General features: G+C 42.7%; 1 protein-coding gene across 1 annotated transcript in view; it reads left to right on the top strand.

Moving 5' to 3' along the window:
- The window catches only part of VPS53 (VPS53 subunit of GARP complex), a 159759-nt gene that overhangs the window by 33141 nt on the left and 106864 nt on the right, over positions 1-19754 (top strand). The window contains exons 5-7 of the mRNA XM_059669205.1: positions 13832-13918; positions 16263-16378; positions 18641-18760. Coding sequence (XP_059525188.1) covers positions 13832-13918; positions 16263-16378; positions 18641-18760 — 323 coding nt within the window. The remainder of the gene's footprint in view (positions 1-13831; positions 13919-16262; positions 16379-18640; positions 18761-19754) is intronic.

The raw sequence follows: 19754 nt of genomic DNA, 5'->3' as shown, positions 1-19754 counted from the left end.
GAGAATAATATTAATAGTTACCATTTAGTGAGTCCCTTTTATGAGCTGAGTTCTCTATCAGGACTCTTTGCAGAAGACAAATTCCCAATTCAAAGTGTCCTAGGCAAAAAGGGAGATTATTTGGAAGGCTCTTATGTCTTGTTTTGAAGGAGAAGTTGAACAGTTAAATGTTGAAAGGGTAGTGTTGCAGCTGGGTTTGTCAAACAACTAAAGCCCAGGATTGGAAAAATGCTCAGGATTATCTCTCTCTGGAGACCAGAGCCCTCCCCTTACCGAGGAACCTTGCCACAATCTAACTCAATTTCACATCTTGGGGTTCCCACCATCAGAGAGAGATGAACTCTTTCCTGATTCATTCTGGAAAGTCACAGGAAAACTCTATTTGACCCATCTTGGGCCTGTACTGGCTGGGAGACAACAGATTCCATAGTAACAGGGTGAAAGGAAGAGCCCTGGGAAGAAGGAGGGATACCAGGTAAACAATTCCACAGTGCTCGTTACTAAGCCCTGTGTTTTCCTTAAATGTTTTTATTGATTTCAGAGGGCGGGGGGTGGGGGGGATAGAAACATCTGTGTTGAGAGAGAATCATTGATCAGCTGCCTCCTGCATGCCAATCGAGCTCAAAACCTGGGCATGTGTCCTGACCATGAATCGAACCATGACTTCCTGGTTCATGGGTTGATGCTCAGTCACTGAGCCACACTGGCCAGGAAGCCCTGTATTCTTTTGTAACAAAATGCTTTTGAGGTAGGGTCTCTTATTCCTGTCCTTGAGAAGTACTGTGGCTTGACAGAGATCAACAGTATTTGGCAAGACCAACAGTCAAATCCATCTGCTGGTTAAAAAACTCTTGCTTTTAACTAATAGAATGCATTGCTTTTCCAAGCAGTAGGCAGGGAACAGGCAGACAGTTGTAAAGTTGGACAGCAGAAATGATGGCAGAAAAGTGGGAAAATAGAATTTTCTTCCCAGCAATCTTGAGAAAGAAGAACAAAATTGGAGGGAATCACAAAACTATACTGCAAAGCCATTGTAATCGAGACAGCCTGGTACTGGCACATGGACAAGCATATAGATCAATGGAGCAGAACAGAACGTTGATGTTTCTATCCTTCTCTCTCTCTCTGAAATAAATATCTCAAAAATTTATCCATGCCATTATGATCAATTAATATTTGACATAGGAAGCAAGAGCATACAATGGAGTAAAGGCTGTCTCTTCAATAAATGGTGGTGGGAAAACTGGACAGGTACATGCAAAAAAAGAAACTTACACCCTATACAAGAATAAACTCAAAATGGATAAGAGACTTAAATTTTAAATGTTAGTCACAAAACGGTGAAAATCCTAGAAGAAAACATAGGCAGTAAAATCTTAGACATCTCACATAGCAGAATTTTTGCTGATACATCTCCTAGGGTAAGAGAAACAAAGGAAAAAATAAACAAATGGGACTATATCAAACCAAAAAGCTTCTGCACAGCAAAATAAACTATCCTCAAAATGAAAAGGGAACCCACTGTATGGAAAAACATATTTGCCAATGATACATCTGAAAGGGGTTATTTCCAAAATATGTAAAGAACTCATTCAATTCAACTAATGGAAGACAAATAATCCAATTAAAAATTGAGAGAGTAGACACTTCTCTAAAGAGGACATACAGGTTGTCAAGAGACATATGAAAACAATGTTCACTCTGGCTGGTTTGGCACAGTGGATAAAGCATCAGCCTGTGGACTTAAGGGTCCCAGGTTCGATTCTGGTCAAGGCCACATGCCTGGGTTTGCGGGCTTGTTCCCCAGGAGGAGGTGTGCAGGAGGCAGCCAATCAATGATTCTCTCTTATTATTGACTAGAGGCCTGGTGCATGAAAATTCGTGCACTTGGGGGAGTCGCTAAGCCCGGCCTGCGCCCTCTCGCAGTCCAGGACCCCACGGGGAGCGGGCCTAAGCCACAGTTGGACATCCTTAGCACTGCTGAGGAGGCGGGAGAGGTTCCTGCCATCATCATTGAGCTCGCAGCTGTCACCCTGGCTTGTGGCTGAGGGGAGCTTCCCCTGTGGGAGCACACTGACCACCAGGAGGCAGCTCCTGCATTTAGTGTCTGCCCTCTGGTGGTCAGTGTGTGTCATGGTGACTGGTCATTCTGCTGTTAGGGTCAATTTGCATATTACCCTTTTATTATATAGGAAATGTTTCTCTCTCTTCTCCCTTCCTTTCTGAAATCAATAAAAATATATTTTTAAAAAATGCTCATTGTCACTAATTGTCAGAGAGATGCAACTTAAAACGACATGAGGTATCATGTCACACCTGCCAGACTGGCTACCATAAATCAATCAACAAACAACAGGAATGTGGGGAAAGGGGAACCAAGTACATTGCTGGTGGGAATGTAGACTGGTGTAGTCACTGTGGGAAACAGTATGGAGATTCCCCCCAAAATTAAATATGGAACTGCCATTTGACCCAGTGATCCCACTTCTGGGAATATATCCTAAGAATCCTGAAATACCAATCAGAAAGAAAATATGCACCCCTATGTTCATAGCAGCGTTATTTACAACGAGAAGCCCGGTGCATGAAATTCGTGTGTGGATACGGTCCCTAGTCCTGGCCTGCGATCAGAGCCATCTTCCCCAGCTGCCTGCAGCGGGCCACGCCCCCTGCCACCACCCACCCCTGGTTCCCCATTCGTCATCAGGTGATCAGTGTCTGATGGCGGGGGAAGGGACCGAGAGGTCAGCTGTTCCCGCCCGCTCGCCAGCCCCGCACCTGCCTTGGGTGGCCATCAGGCGATTGGAGCCTGATGGCTGGGGAAAGGGACCAAACGGTGGTCAGTGCGCCTCATAGTGACTGGTCCAATGGTCGTTCTGCCATTAGGGTCAATTTGCATATTACCATTTTATTATATAGGATAGAGGCCTAGTGCATGGGTGGGGGCCGACTGGCCTGCCCTGCAGAGGGTCCTGGATCGGGGTGGGGTTCCCCTAAAGGGTGGGGCCGGCCGGGGTGAGGGGCAGTGGGGTTTGCAGGCTGGCCACGCCCCCGGTTTTGTCAGGAAGGACATCTGGAATGATGTCTGGAAGATGTCTGGTCTATTGGGTCTAATTAGCATATTACCCTTTTATTAGTATAGATAGCTAAGATCTAGAAACAGCCCAAGTGCTCATCAGTAGATGAGTGGATAAAAAAGCTGCGGTACTTTACACAATGGAATACTATTCGGCTGTAAAAAAAGGACCTCTTACCCTTAGAGACAGCATGAATGGACCTGAAGATTATTATGCTAGGCTAAATAAGCCAGAGAAAGACAAATATCACATGATCTCATATGTGGAATCTAATAAACAAAATAAACTGATGAATAAAATAGCTCTAGAGACATGGATGCATGGAACAGATGGACAGATCTCAGAGGAAAGGGGGGGGGAGGCAGAAAGAGATTAACCAAATAATTTATATGCATATATGTATAACCCATGGACACAGTCAATAATGTGGTGAAGGCCTAGGGTTGGGCGGGAGCTGGGTGGATTATGAGAAACATCTGTAATATGTCAACCATAAAAATAAATTTTAAAAAATGCTTACTTAAAAAAGTCTCTTAGAAACTGCCTATGGACTCACAGGATAAAGACGCATATAAGAACCAGAGGGGATGTTAATTTCTCAACGCATTTCCATTGGCTCATATCCCCTCTGTCTACACAGGTGGCAGACAATAGTTCTGGATAAAAGAAAATAAAAAGATGAGAGAAGAAGAAAGCAGTAGAGCCTGTGCCAGGTTCCATGCTGATTATCTTCCGCACACATGACCTCGTGTGGCTTCAGTAGCCTGTGCAGCCTACTTCAGGCGGCAAGGAGAATGAAGAATAATGGCTACAGTTAATGATGCTCAGAAATACAGAGATAGTGTAATTGGTTCTGCTGAGCCTTCTACACTGGCTCAGTGGGTTGCTTTGCACCTCCCGATTGCAGAAATTGAGTTACTAAATAGGACCAGTACAGCAACTGCTCCTAACAACAACCTTGGATGCAGGCTGCCGCCACGCTCCAGTGCTCAATTCGGAAACTCCAGTAAGGGTAGATTGAAAGCAGACATTTTGGGACGATTAGTTCTGTTTTTAGTCCACATACAGCTTGGAAAGGAAAAGTAGCCCCATTTTATTTTAGAGTGTCTAGGGCCAGAATCTATCTTTCAGCACATTTTCTGATTAGCCAGGTAGTAAAAGTATTTTTTAACAATCTTAACCTTTTTTAGGTCTTAGGATTCTTCCAGTTACAAAATGCTCTTCTTTCTGTGTAACTGATTACTAGAAATTAGGTTTCAAATATTGGGGTGTGTGTTGAGAATGGACTTGCTTGATGGAGTGACTGCTTCACAAGAACCCTTTTGACTCTGGAAAATGAATTATATTAAATTTCCTTGACTTTGGTACATTGTTATAACAAGCAAAAGCATTCCAGCCTGAAAAAAATCTGGCAGACAGTTTATCTTTCTTTAAGACTGAAATGTGAGATTGTGTGAGTCTTACTTGTTTGCTGGAACAAAAAAGTGGTACCTTCAGCAGAGAGCGTGCTGGTGGGATGCCAGATTGAGAATAAGAGAAATAGAGATAGAAACCCTTTCTCTGAGAAGGAATCCTACACTTCTTCAGACCTTAGCTTGGCCCTTTTTGCCTCTCTTAGCTGAATGTCATATGTCTTCAGGTGTTTGACAAAAGACAGTGCTTACAACCCCAGTAAGAGCATCATCAGAACATGACATGACCGATGATAACACAGAATTCTGTGCAAGTCATTTCTGGTGGGCAGTTGCCTGCAGAGGCCTCTGTAGTGTGTTGTGTTTGTTTGTTTTGTATCAGGACCCAGCATTTTTTTAGAAGGTTCCAATCGTTTTAGAATTTACTGACCTCTTGCATCATCCTGGGCTTTAGACTCCACATCAGGCAAGTAGGTAACAGAGTCTGTGAGTGTGGTGCTATTTTTGAACCACTACTTATAGTCGTGCCCGAAGTGAGGGAAAGCATTCAGAGCAGTAGTCTCAGCACTGCTACTCTTAGAAGTGCCCCGTGATATTTGTTATTTTAAAACAATTTTATTGATTTTTTAAAAGAGAGGGAGGGAGAGAAAGGGAAAGCGAGAGAGAGAACGATGTGTGAGAGAAACATCCATCAGTTGCCTTCCATAAGCACCCCGACTGGGGATGGAACCTGCAGCCTGGGTATGTGCCCTGAGTGGGAATGGAGCCTGACACTTTTTAGTGAACCAACCAACCGAGCCCCACTGGCCAGGGCCCCATGATAGTTTTAATCAGTTGGCAAATGTTTTTATTGAGTTTCAGTTGTGCTCTAGCTTTGGTTAGATGCTAGAGATGAGATGACAATATGATTTATCACCAGAAACACTTTTAAAAAAATATATTTTTATTGATTTCTGAGAGGAAGGGAGAGGGAGAGAGAAACATCAATGATGAGAACCATTGATCGGCTGCCTCCGGCACGCCCCCTACTGGGGATCGAGCCTGTAACCCGAGCATGTGCCCTGACCAGGAATCAGACGGTGATCTCCTGGTTCATAGGTTGACGCTCAACTACTGAGCCACACCGGATGGGCCTATAACTATTATTTTAAAACACTCTGGCCCAAATAATAAGTTGTAAAGTTGTGACTTCTTGGACCTCCCTTCCTTATCTCTCTCTTCCTACCAAACAAACAAGCCAGTATTGCTGATGATCTTACTGGGTTCCCACAACATTATACATGTCTTTATCACATCTCAGTGTTCTTATGGTTTGTTAGCCTGTCTCTTTGCCTTGCTAGATTATAAACTCCTTGAGAGCAGGAATTGTTTTTTATCTCTGCATTTTCAGTATAGTGTTTGTTGTTTAAATAAAGTGTATATTAAAATTAGTTCTAGTTTCTAAGGAACACAGCCAAAAGAAAAAATGATTTTGCAGTTATTTCAGAAAGAAAATTTGTAATCTAATGTTTAAAAATACCTGAAATATCTCAAATAATCTAAAAACATAGAGTTTATTAAAAGACCATCATTAAAAAGTGTCTTTCCGCCCTAACCGGTTTGGCTCAGTGGATAGAGCATCGGCCTGCGGACTCAAGGGTCCCAGGTTCTATTCCAGTCAAGGGCAAGTACCTTGGTTGCGGGCACATCCCCGGTGGGGAGTGTGCAGGAGGCAGCTGGTCGATGTCTCTCTCATCGATGTTTCTAACTCTGTCTCTCTCCCTTCCTCTCTGTAAGAAATCAATAAAATATTTTTTAAAAAAGGTGTCTTTCTTAAATGAAGAGGGCTTTTGAGGTAGATGAAGTTCTTCTGAAGAAAATACATACACATATACATGAATCTATAATAATAAAAGCGTAATATGCTAATTAGACCAGACAGCTGAATGACCTTCTGGACATCCTTCCAGACAACCTTCCGGACGAAGCCAGGGCTGCGAGGGCCGAGCCCCATCCATGAATTTCATTGGGCCTCTAGTTCAGTGATGGCGAACCTTTTGATCTCAGCATGTCAGCATTTTGAAAAACCCTAACTTAACTCTGGTGCCATGTCACATATAGAAATTTTTTGATATTTGCAACCATAGTAAAACAAAGATTTATATATATATATATATATATATATATATATATATATATATATATATATTTTAAAATATATTTTATTGATTTTTTACAGAGAGGAAGGGAGAGGGATAGAGAGTTAGAAACATCGATCAGCTGCCTCTTGCATACCCCCGACTGGGGATGTGCCTGCAACCAAGGTACATGCCCTTGGCCGGAATCGAACCTGGGACCCTTCAGTCCGCAGGCTGGCGTTCTATCCACTGAGCAAAACCGGTTAGGGCAAGATTTATATTTTTGATATTTATTTTATATATTTAAATGCCATTTAACAAAGAAAAATCAACCAAAGAAATGAGTTCACGTCTCACCTCTGACACGCGTGTCATAGGTTCTCCATTACTGCTCTAGTTTATAATAATTTACTATTATAGCTACAACTTTACAAAACTTGATGTCATGGCAAGTTAAAAATTTTTCTTCTAATTTCCTAGGTTATTTAACCCAACATTTTTTTCAGTATGTGCAGATTGCAAAACTGAATTATGTTGCTTAAAAGAAGGTATGCAGTTGAAATGCTGGCACAGCCATAAGTACCTGAGAGCAATGATGGGAGTGTGTGTCTGTATTTGTGTACACTATGATTGATTGGATGTAAATTCAACTTATTAAACATGTGTTGAACACCTACTGTTTTATCCTAGTCATTGCCGTAGGTATGGGAGAGTTACAATGAGTGAGACATTTCTCTGCCCGCTAGGATTGCATAGTCCAGTCAAAAGATAGACCCACAAAAAATTATTACAAATGTTAACTATACATAAAGGTCTATGGGCACTCAGATGAAGAACGAATGGATTCTACTGTGTGCTTTGTGTATGTTTGTGAGAGAAGGTGTTTGGAAGGGAAGAGGAAGTTGGGAAAGGATGGAAAGAAATTGCACTTGAACTAGGCCATGGGAGACAACAGAGATTTGCACACAATCAATAACTGTGTTGAGCATCCTCCTTTTGGTTATAACTAGATATCTGATAACTTATTCCTTATCATTTTTATATTGTTAGAACTTTATTTTGGTTTGTCATAATCTTACGAAATCTGTGGTTGGGTGGTATAGCAGTTAGCAATGATCAAAAGAATTTTGTATCCTGCTTTTGAGGAGGTGAATATTAGAAACAGGGAGGGGAATTTTTAAAATTTATTTTAAGTTGTAGTTGACATACTAATATATTAATCTCAGGTGTACAATATAGTGATTAGACATTTATATATCTTATGAAGTGATCACCACAATAAGTTTAGTAACCATCTGCCACCATACATAATTATTATGATACTATTGACTAAATACCCTATGCTGCATTTTACATCATCATGACTTATTTTTTTAAAAATAAATATTTATTGTTCAGATTATTACAGTTCTTCCTCTTTTTCCCCCCATAGCTCCCCTCCATCCGGTTCCCATCCCACCCCTTGTCCTTACCCCCCCCCCCCCACTGTCCTCATCCATAGGTGTACGATTTTTGTCCAATCTCTTCCCGCACTCCCACACTCGCTTCCCCTCGAGAATAGTCAGTCCACTCCCTTTCTATGCCCCTGATTCTATTCTATTCACCAGTTTATTCTGTTCGTCAGATTTTTAATTCACTTGATTTTTAGATTCACTTGTTGATAGATATGTATTTGTTGTCACTTTGTTGTTCATAATTTTTACCTTTACCTTTTTCTTCTTCTTCCTCTTCTTAAACAATATCCTTCAGCATTTCATATAGTACTGGTTTGGCGGTGATGAACTCCTTTAGCTTTTTCTTATGTGGGAAGCTCTTTATCTAACCTTCAATTCTAAATGATAGCTTTGCTGGGTAGAGTGATCTTGGTTGCAGGTACTTGCTATTCATCACTTTGAATATTTCTTGCCACTCCCTTCTGGCCTTCATAGTTTCTGTTGAGAAATCAGCTGGCAGTCGTATGGGTACTCCCTTGTAGGTAACTATCTGTTTTTCTCTTGCTGCTTTTAATATTCTCTCTTTGTCTTTTGCTCTTGGCATTTTAATTATGATGTGTCTTGGTGTGGTCCACTTTGGATTCCTTTTGTTTGGGGTTCTCTGCGCTCCCTAGACTTTTAAGTCTATTTCTTTCACCAGGTGGGGAAGTTTTCTGTCATTATTTCTTCAAATAGGTTTTCAATATCTTGCTCTCTTCTTCTGGCACCCCTATAATTCAGATGTTGGTACGCTTGAAGTTGTCCCAGAAGCTCCTTGCACTATCTTCATATTTTTGGATTCTTTTTTCCTTTTGCTTTTCTGGTTGGGTGTGTTTTGCTTCTTCGTATTTTAAATCTTTGACTTGATTCTTGGGATCCTCTAGTCTGCTGTTGGATCTCTGTATATTATTCTTTATTTCAGTCAGTGTATGCTTAATTTCTAGTTGGTCCTTTTTCATATCCTTGAGGGTCTCACTATATTTCTCAGAGGTTTCTAGAAGATTCTTGAGTAACCTTATAACTTGAACTCTATATCCAGTAGTTTGCTTTCCTCCATTTCTTTTATTTGTGATTTATTTCTTTGTCTCCGCATTTTGGCTGCTTCCCTGTGTTGATAAAGTGGCTTTGTGTGCTAGGTGTCCTCTAGGGCCCAATGGCTCAGCCTCCCTAATTAACTGAGGTGGACACTCTTGGTAAACCCCTTTGTGGGCTGTGTGCACAGTCTTGTTGTAGTTAAGCCTTGATTGCTGTTGGTATCACTGGGAGGAATTGACCTCCAGGTCAACTGGCTGTGAGGACCAGTTGTGTCTATAATGGGAGAACTTCTGTGCTGGAGACACCCTTATGGGGGAGGACTTGCTTCAGTGGAGCTTTGGTGCTCATTGAGTCTGCCCTGAGTGTGTCCCTTATGGATCTGAGGAGTTGTAATCTGTATGGTCTCACTCTGACCACTGGGTACACTGGCTCTTGGATCTCCAAAGAGGTGCAAAGTCAGCCACTGCCTGAGGCCACACAGCAGGAGCTACAGAGAGATCTGCAGATCCCTCCCTATTTGTTTGGGGTTCGGAGGTACCCAGATGAGGCCCAACTGTGAAGTAATGCAGGCTGCTGATGAGCCTTTGGCCTTCTTTTGGAAGCTCTGGGGTTCTCTGACCCAGCTACAGTGACAGGTTTTTAGGCGGAGAAAGGCCAGGCCGTTCATATGCAAAAGCCTCTGCAAAAGCCTCTGTGCACAGCTTGGGTGGGGTTGTAAATTGGGTGGGGCAGGGTCTCAGGGAATCACCTGGGTGGAGCAAACCTCAATTGCTGCCAGTCTCCTTTGCCTCTGAAAGCTCCCCGGGTCTGTGTCCCGCAGCCCTATGCAGGAACAATGAACGCTGCAAACACCTCTGTGAGAAAGCCGCCCTTGCCTTTCGGCCCGATGGCAGACAGTCCAGTTTCTCTTCGTATGAGTCTGGGTCCCCCAATTCTCGCCCAGAGCTGGAGTACAGGGCAGTCAGGAACTTGTATCTTCCTCCCGTTTGAAAAGACAACAGCATACCCAGCTGCCAGCCCCTTTCGCACGCGCCTCCGTACCTCTATACTTCCACACCTCTGCATCTCTGCACCTCCTACTGGATTCAGTGTGCTTTTGTCTTTTCTTCTAGTTGTATAATTTCCACTCAGCCAGCCTTCCCGTGCTTCTGGATGATATTCGTTTTGTCTTTTAGCTGTAGTTTTAATGTGATTGTGCGTAGCAGCAAGTTCAGGTATTTACCTATGCCGCCATCTTGGTTGCTCCATCATGACTTATTTTATAACTGGCAGTTTGTACTTCTTAATCTTCTTCAACCATACCCTTCTTCCCCTATGGCAACCATAAGTTCTGTTTCTATGAGCCTATTTTGGTTTTGTTCTGTATGTTTATTTTGTTTTTTAGATTCTGCATATAAGTGAAAATATACAGTATTTGTCTGTCTGACTTATTTCACTTGGCATAATACCCTCTAGGTCAGGGGTGGGCAAACTTTTTGACTCGAGGGCCACAATGGGTTCTTAAACTGGACCGGAGGGCCGGAACAAAAGCATGGATGGAGTGTTTGTGTGAACTAATATAAATTCAAAGTAAACATCATTACATAAAAGGGCACGGTCTTTTTTTTTTTTTTTTTTAGTTTTATTCATTTCAAACAGGCCGTATCTGGCTCGTGGGCCGTAGTTTGCCCACGGCTGCTCTAGGTCCATCCATGTTGTTGCAAATGGCAAGATTTCATTCTTTGTTATGGCTGAATAATATTTCATTGTATAAATGTACCACATTTTTTTTTTTAATCCCCATCCAAGGATATTTTTCCATTAATTTTTAGAGATAGTTGAGGCGAGAGGGAAAGACAGAGAGAAATATCAATGTCAGAGAAACACATCAGTTGGTTGCCTCCTGCACGGGCCCTGACTAGGGCCCTGGCCAGGAAGGAGTCTGCAACCGAGGTACGTGCCCTTGACCGGAATCAAACCTGAGACTCTTCCATCCACAGGCCAGTATTCTATCCACTAAGCCAAACCGGCTAGGGCTGTACCACACTTTCTTTATTCATTCATCTATTGGTGGACACTTAGGTTGCTTCCATATCGTGATTATTGTAAATAATGCTACAGTGAACATAGAGGTGTATATATCTTTTCAAAGTAGTGTTTTTGTTTCCTTTGCATAGATACCCAGAAGTGGAATTACTGGGTCATATGGTAGTTCTATTTTTTATTTTAAAGAATCTCCACACTATTTTCTACAGTGGCTGCATCAATTTACAATCCCACTAACAGTGCACTAGAGTTCCCTTTTCTCCACATCACTACTAGCACTATTTGTTGTCTTTTTGATAATAGCCAATCTGACAGGTGTGAGGTGATATGTATTGTGGTTTTGATTTGCATTTCCTTGATGATTAGAGCTGTTGAGAAGGGGTAGGGAGGTGGAGTGAGTGGGCATGGATTCACTCAGGGAGGGGCTAAAAATAGGACGGGTCAGCTAGTAGGCGGGCCTAGAGGTTGTGTGTGAGAGAGAAAAGTGTCGTCAGAGGAGAACATTACATATATATGTGTATATTTACCTATAAATATATGCATACATACATTTGCTCAGGTTGGTCATAAGTTCTGGAAATAAATAAAATATCCATGCAGCTTTTTACACTTCTTATGCCGTTTAATTTTCCCAGTAACCCTGGAAGTGCCATCATCACCACTTTTCAGACAAGGAAACTGATGCCCGAGATATACAGCTAGTATGTGACAGTGGAGAGAGGCCTCATATTCCTGCCTTCTGACTGAAAAATGGAGGGTTGTCTCATGACACCACAGCTGTTTCTTTATTTATTTTTTCTTAATTCTTACCTGAGGATATATTTTTCTTGATTTTTAGAGAGAGAGGAAGGGAGAAAGAGAGAGAAACATTGATGTGAGAAACATGAATCAGTTGCCTCCCATACTCTCCCCAACTGGGGATCAAACCTGAAACCTAGGTGTATGCCCTGACTGGGAATCGAACCCAAACCTTTTGGTGCGTGGGATGATGCTCCAGTCAGCTGAGCCACCTGGCCAGGGCGGCACCACAGCTGTTTCAGGGATGCCAAGTCCTGGAATCAGAAAGACAGCATGGTAGGAAGCTGCGAGGAAAGAGTTGCTGAGTGAGGCATCCTTCTCGGGTGGGATGGGATGGAGAGGGGCCACCTAGAGTGACCCAGTTCCATTCCATTGCCCCCTTTCCAGCTCCAGAACCAAACTTTCCAATGATGAAAATACCTGTGTCCAGGTGGCAGAAATGACAGGTAGAAAGCTCCTTTGCTCACAAACCTCTGTAGACGTAAATAAGTTGATCCAGCAGAGCAAACACACACTACCCAGGGAGGGAGGTGGTGGAGCAGCTGCTGGAATCGTGAGCTCAGACTTGGCAACAAATGGGCTAAGGGCTTTCTCTGCGGAAGCCATCGCATAGTCACATGCACTAGCTTAGCATCCTTGTCCCCACATGTGAAACCTCCTGCAGACCCCAGAGGAGGTGGAAGAAGATCAAAAGAAAGCCATGTTTGGATGTGAGCTGCACGCAGGGCAGGGAGCTCAAGATTAAAAAGGCTTCCCAATATGAGGAGAAGCGGACAGCTCAGGAAACCTGGGAAGGAAAGGGAGATATGATCCCTCTAACAAGGAAAATATTTCCTGCAGAGGAAGCCAACTTAAGTTTGCTTTTTGGGGATTTTTTTTTTTTTTAAGCAAAAAAGAATATGTATGAATTCTTAGTGTAGAGGTAGCTCTTCCATTGGGTACAGCTGGATGCAGAGGTCCAGATCATTCTGTCTGCCTTTTGTCTTTCTCCAACTCAGCTTTGTTTTCCTCTCCCCTCTGTGAGGGTGTCCTTCCCACGAAGGCTGTCTGTTTTTCTCTGTCAGCAAAGATGGCCACACACAGCTCTAGGGTTACATTAGCCCTGTCATTACATTTATAAAGGGCTAGTGAGACCCAATTAGGACAGGCCACTCTTAAATCCAAACTAAATAAAGTGCTTTTGATGAAATGAAGCATGGGTCCTTTGACTGCTGCATCTTTTATAAATACACATGTTCTGCACATGTGTGGCTTTTGCACCCTCCCAAATCCCTGAATATTGCTTCCCTCCTCACAGAAGCTACTGTGGGTTGTAATATTTTTAATGTGTGGCATTCGTCTTTGTAGGTTCTTATTTCAGGGGAAACATTTGGCTCACCTGTAGCTTTAAGCGTCCCTTTCTAACTTCATTTCTTTGATTTCCAAGTGGGGTATTGTAATGTCTTTAAGGTTTGCCGCAGTCTGGAGTTCCCATGGATAGTTGTGATGTTTTTGAAGGCACAGTCATCTGGAAGTTCCAAAATTCAGAGCTTCCCCTACCCCCTTCAGTCATCTCTGTCTCTCTACAGGTTTTGAAGGTTACTGCATACGTACGCACGCACACACAGATATGCATGTCCTGTTTATTTGTTGTCATCAATATGTGTAGTAATCGCTGGGATAGAGGGAAATAGTTTCATTTTTAAATTAAAACTGTATGATGTATATTGGCAAGAATCCCGAGTATTTGCCTGTATCCAAATGCTGGACTCTGTCTCTTCTACTTTGGTCCAGTAAAATAGTCAGCATAAGTGCAATGAATCAAGAGAACTTTATTAATTTTCTTCTGAAGCTGGACTTGATTACATTGTAGAGACTGGTGCCGTCTAGTTTTTCATCTTTTTCTCTTATTCTAGGCACTTGAAGAGGCCCAGAAAGCGATTCAGCAACTCTTCGGCAAAATCAAAGATATCAAAGACAAAGCAGAAAAATCAGAGCAAATGGTGAGTTTAGGTTTCTTCCTAATTTTTTTGCTCCAGGAGAGGAAGTTTGCATCTCATCCACTTACACTTGTTATTGGACTTATACTCCCATTTGCTGCCAACCACAGCACCCACATCTCTAAAACAAGCCCTCTGAGTACACTCCAGATCAGTTCAGGAGGAGGAGCTAGCGGTGCAGTGATCATTCCCTGCCGCCCGATATTTGCAGCCCTGTGTTTAAATAGTTTTCTAGTTATTCTGGATTCCTTTCTCTAGCACTTGTTTATATCATGTATTTTATATCACGCATAGTACTAACACGCTTGTGTTAGTTGCTCAATGAATGGAAGCCATTATTAAGATATACGATATGTCACTTGGTATCACATGAAAATGGTTCCTGGATCTGGGAGGTGGATGTAGCCTGCCCATGATACATGCTTATGGTTTTGATTAAGTTCTCCCTCTACACATCTGTCCTCCGGTGATGTACTCTGAAGGCCCCGCTGCTGACCAAGAATCCAGCCTCACCCACTCGTACTCTGTGGGAGCTGCTGTGAAATGCCAACTCCTGGGCTCAGATTCTGACTACATAATGTCATGTCTCTGAATTCCAGTTTTTTCAACTGTAAATAAGAATAACAACATCTAGCTCAAAGCGTTATAAGAATTGAATGTATGGCCGAAACCGGTTTGGCTCAGTGGATAGAGCATCAGCCTGCGGACTGAAAGGTCCCAGGTTCGATTCCGGTCAAGGGCATGTACCTGGGTTGCGGGCACATCCCCAGTAGGAGATGTGCAGGAGGCGGCTGATCGATGTTTCTCTCTCATCGATGTTTCTGGCTCTCTATCTCTCTCTCTTCCTCTCTGTAAAAAATCAATAAAATATATTAAAAAAATATAAAATAAAAAAAAAGAATTGAATGTATGAAGAGCACTGAGATGGTCTTAGACTTGTGTTAGCTGCTCAGTGAATGGAAACCATTATTACTATCATTTTCCCCCCCTAATCTTTCTGGTTACAAAAAACCTTGCAAGTTTGTGATTGTGAAACTGAGCTGTGCAGGTCATAATCTTTATGAGTTCATGCAGGGTGATCCAACTAGAAAATCAGGTCACATGAACTTAACTCACTACCAGGTTTTTCACTTTTTTTATTAAAAAATTTTTTTAATCCTCACCTAAGGACATAGTGTGTTTTTTAAACTGATTTGGGGGGTGGGGGGGGGGCGCGGAGAGAGAGAGGGAAAGAGAGCAGTTGGTTACTCCCTGTACGCATCCCAACTGGGGATCGAGCCTGCAAACCCAGGTATGTGCCTGGACTAGGAATCGAACCCATAGCCTTTCAGTGTATAGGACAATGCTCCAACCAACTAAGCCACCAGCCAGGGCCCAGGCTTTTCACTTGTAATGGGAGGTATATCTTTCCAGTAACCAGGATATGTGTGCCTGGTATCGGGCACTCTCTCCCTTCCAGGCATCAGAGAACCTGGGAAAGCAAGTTGCTCTTCAGAAGCTTCTTGGTCAACGTGAACTCGGGCAGTTAGTGGGAGATTTTACCTGGGTGTTGGTAAAGTTGGAAAATTGCCCCCACTTCACTACCCAGTGTACTTTTCTAGTGACTAAAATATACTTGTGTTCCCAGATACAGCACTTCTTCTCTTGGTCCTGGCAGATCAACACTTGGAATTTTACTCCTCCGATTTCCTTCTCACTCACTGAAGACTGCCTCTTCTCTTGTGGCATAACATGCTAAGCTTATGTTACGGGGTTTACATTCTTAAAAATCTTCAAATTTGAGAGAAATTCTTTCTTTTCTGAAGACAGTAAACCCTAGTTCCATGAGTGAAGACCATCTCAGTAGAATTAGCCAACTAATACCATCCATTTTTAGTCTGAACCTAGTAGTCCTAGTGGCAGAAGGCATGCTTTTCTGACCTTGTTTAAGGTCAGAAAAAGGTCAGAATAGTACATGCACTGTACTTGGCTTCTGGGCCCGGTAGACTCCATTGGGGGTGAGAAATAAAGTTCATTTCATTCTCACAAATGAGGATTTTATAACCCTGGGTAAAGTCGGTTGAATAAATGCCAAATTAAATTTAAATGGGCTGATTGGGAATGAATTTGATTATCTGTTGTGAAAAAGCCTGTGTTTTCTCCAAGGGCTAACCTGAGAGGTTTTTTTTTTTAACATTTTATTTTTTAATTACAGTTTATAGTCAATGTTATTTTGTATTAGTTTCGGGTATGACCTGAGATTTTTTTTTCTTCCTTCATTTGCATTATTTTCTTGTGGAGCTACTTGCGGATGGATTCACATCATTCTTACCTTCTTCCTTTTTCTCCCGTGGTTTTCAATATTTAGGTTAAAGAAATCACCCGTGATATTAAGCAGTTAGATCATGCCAAACGCCACCTGACCACCTCAATCACAACGCTGAACCACCTGCACATGTTGGCAGGCGGCGTCGATTCCCTCGAGTAAGCAGTGTCAACTTTCTCTTTTCGGTCCACACGAAATGAATGTGTCACATAGAGAAAAGGTTTATTTACTTCTCAGCCAGTAAAGTCTCACCATCCTGCCCCACTTTCTGCAAATCTGGCTCAAATGTTCAGTCACCGGATTTACTTTCTGCCCTCTGGTGTTCAAAACCCAACAAACAACCTGACACTTTTTGCTGTTGTTAATCCTCACCCGAGGATATTTTTCCCATTGATTTTCAGAGAGTGTGGAAGAGAGGGAGGGAGGGATAGGGAGAGAGAAACATCAATGTGCAAGAAACACGTGGATTAGTTGCCTCCTGAACTTGACCCTACTGGGGCCAGGGATTGAACCTACAACTCAGGTATGTGCCCTTGATCGGGACTCAAACCCACAACCCTTCGGTGTGCAGACTGATGCTCTAAACACTGAGCAAAACCAGCCAGGGCACAGCCTGACACTTTGAAATGAGATGCAAATGAATCTGAGGGGCCCCGGAAGCATGTGGAGAAACGACTCCAAGAATACAAACAACCTGACAGGTAGGTCTGGTAGATCTCTGTCATTGAAGCCCACAAGGTGATTCGAGGCCATTGTCCCTCCCCACAGCCTTAACCTTGGCAACTTTTCCTGCTTGTGATGGGCTGAGTCACACTGTCATTGAATGTATCGTATAAAAACATATCTTTGATTTATCATTCAACCCAGTTTTTCAAATCCAGTAGCTTCCTGGTTGGTTTATAGAGGAACTATAGGGAATGATGCATGAGGACATTAGAAATAGTATTAAAAGAAAGAGCTGGCCCTACCTGGTTTGGCTCAGTGGATAGAGTGTCAGCCTGTGGACTGAAGGGTCCCAGGTTTGATTCCAGTCAAGGGCATGTACCTTGGTTGCGGTCACAATCCCCAATAGGGGGTATGCAGGAGGCAGCTGATCGATGTTTCTCTCTCATCAATGTTTCTAACTCTATATCCCTCTCCCTTCATCTTTTTTAAAAAATCAATAAAATATATTTAGAAAAAATAAAAATAAAAGGAAGAGCTGGTTATTTACCACAAAGAAGCAGTGTCAAGGCCTCCTTCATTAGCAAGATTCTGACATGCCAGTTCTCTTCTGTGGTCTATCTCAGGCTGAATTCCCCCTGCCCCAGCCTCAGTGTAATCTCATGTGTGGACAGAGAAAGAGCATCTTCACGTAAATTTATATGCAGTATCCAAAGTTAGGGGCGGGGGACTGGCTCCTTGATTTCTCCCAGATGTTGCATGAGTTTCAGTGAACCCTGGTCCATTCTCCTGCAAGTAGTGATCAGAGAGGTCAGAGGCCAGTGGCAGACTGGAAGAGCAATTTCCTTGTCCCTTCCCCCAGATGCATAACTATCTGACCTGGCAGCAGCATCACATCTTAGCTTGAACTTGATCCTGTCTTTGTAAATGCCTCTTAAGGGAAGTCATAAAATATACTTTTAATTTAAAATCCCAACCCTAATGAAAGATTTAGATCTAATGGTTTGTCCTTCCTTGCTATGTGTAACTTGATTTTATCAGCATCCTCTTTTATGCTTCATTAACCTTTGCAATAGGGAAACAGAGTTGCTTAACATTGGCTTAAAACGTACAGATCTGAGTTAACATGTAAATGAACCTAAATGCCCTTTGTTGTATCCTGGGAAGATGTGTTTGGTTTGCCCCTAAACTGTAACCCTCAGATAATAACATCCTTACCCATGTTCTCTGTCAAAAGCCTGCTAATCCCATAACCCAACTCAAACCCAAAATTCATAGTCTTCCCAGATTTCCCTTTCCCCACACAATGAGAACCCATTACTCACACATTCTTTTGTATCTCCCATAGCACATACCTAGTATTTCTGTTTAGAACTCAGTTCATCCTATCTGGTATTCGTTAGCTGTGTATTTGGCCCTCTCCCTGACTAAATGTTGTTGCCTTGAGGATTTAGACGTCTCCCCTCACTGCATAGCACCATACTTTTTTAGTGCTCAGCAAATACTTACTAAATCGAGTTGATGTCTGTTTTATTTTTTGGATTTATATAATTTGTTGTTTTTTTAATCTTTATTGTTGAAAATATTACATATGTCCCCATTTCCCTCCCCCCCTCCCTCCCCGTCAACGCCTTCTAGCCCACTCTCGCCCTCTGCTCCAGTGATGTCTGTTTTAGAGCTCAGAGCAGATTGTTCCACATCTGTTTCTTGTGTCCTTAGTGGATTTCTAGAGTTCTCAACTTCTTACTTCCTTGCAGAGCCATGACCAGGCGGAGGCAGTATGGAGAAGTGGCTAATCTTCTTCAGGGTGTGATGAACGTTCTGGAGCACTTCCACAAGTACATGGGAATTCCACAGATCCGGCAGCTTTCCGAAAGGTACTGTGTCATCAGAGAAAATGATCTTCCCGTTTAAGAAAAGATGGTGCTGGGTGGTGCTGGAGCACTTTGCTCCGTATGCTCCTTATACAATCCTATTGTAAGACGGAACCTTAGATGGCATCTGATTTAACTCTGTGACGCAGACTTCCCATCCACCGTACCCTTACCAGCTCCTGACCATGTCTTCCAAAGCTGCCCATGTCACATAGTTGCTGGCCTCCATCATTGCAGTGGCAGCTGGCAAGTTGTATATCTCAACAACTCTCAGTTGTCTGTATTAGTGAGGGGAACTCTCCCAGTTGTCTATTTCCTTGTAACAAACCACACACGACTTAGAGTTTCTAGTTCACCACATCTTTTTTTGTATGGTTCTGGATTTTTATTAAAATCTTTTTATTATTTCTACTGCTCTGGGGCAGGAAGGGGAGGTCGCAACATGCACTCAGTGTACCCTCTTGCAATGGAAATGCCAAAGAACTACAAAGGAATGTCAGAACAGAGCTTGGCAGAGTACTAGGGAAGTCACCACCCTTCCCCTCATCCTTCCTAACCCCTTCACACTTAGAGATGGCTGGTCGCCATGCCACACTGGGGATGGAAAGCAGCTAAGAGAGTGGGCAAATAGGGCTTTATGAGCTGCGAAAAGGAAGGAAGCTTGAATGGAGAAGGCAGACTTGCTCTCAGTTGATGGGGGAGAAGGGAAGGAGGCAGTAACTCCTCCCCCTATCCTCATAATGATCCGGAGTTGATCTGTTTTTCCCATTCATTTATTCTTCCCTTCATTTACCTAATAGATATTTACTGTGCACCTTCTATATCCTAGACCCTGTGCTGGAGTACCACAGGCACAAGATAAGCAATACACACTCTCTACTCGAGGAGTTCATCTTTGTGTAGAGAAGAGAAACACTAATATAAAATTTCAGCAGAGCACAGATACAACAAAACTGGTATTTGCTATACAGGGCATGGCAGGATCTTAGAGAAGGAA

This window comes from Myotis daubentonii, chromosome 16 (assembly GCF_963259705.1).
Source record: "Myotis daubentonii chromosome 16, mMyoDau2.1, whole genome shotgun sequence".
Classification (NCBI taxonomy): domain Eukaryota; kingdom Metazoa; phylum Chordata; class Mammalia; order Chiroptera; family Vespertilionidae; genus Myotis; species Myotis daubentonii.
Note: the sequence above shows the minus strand (reverse complement) of the source record. Positions and strands in the feature narration are given on the sequence as shown.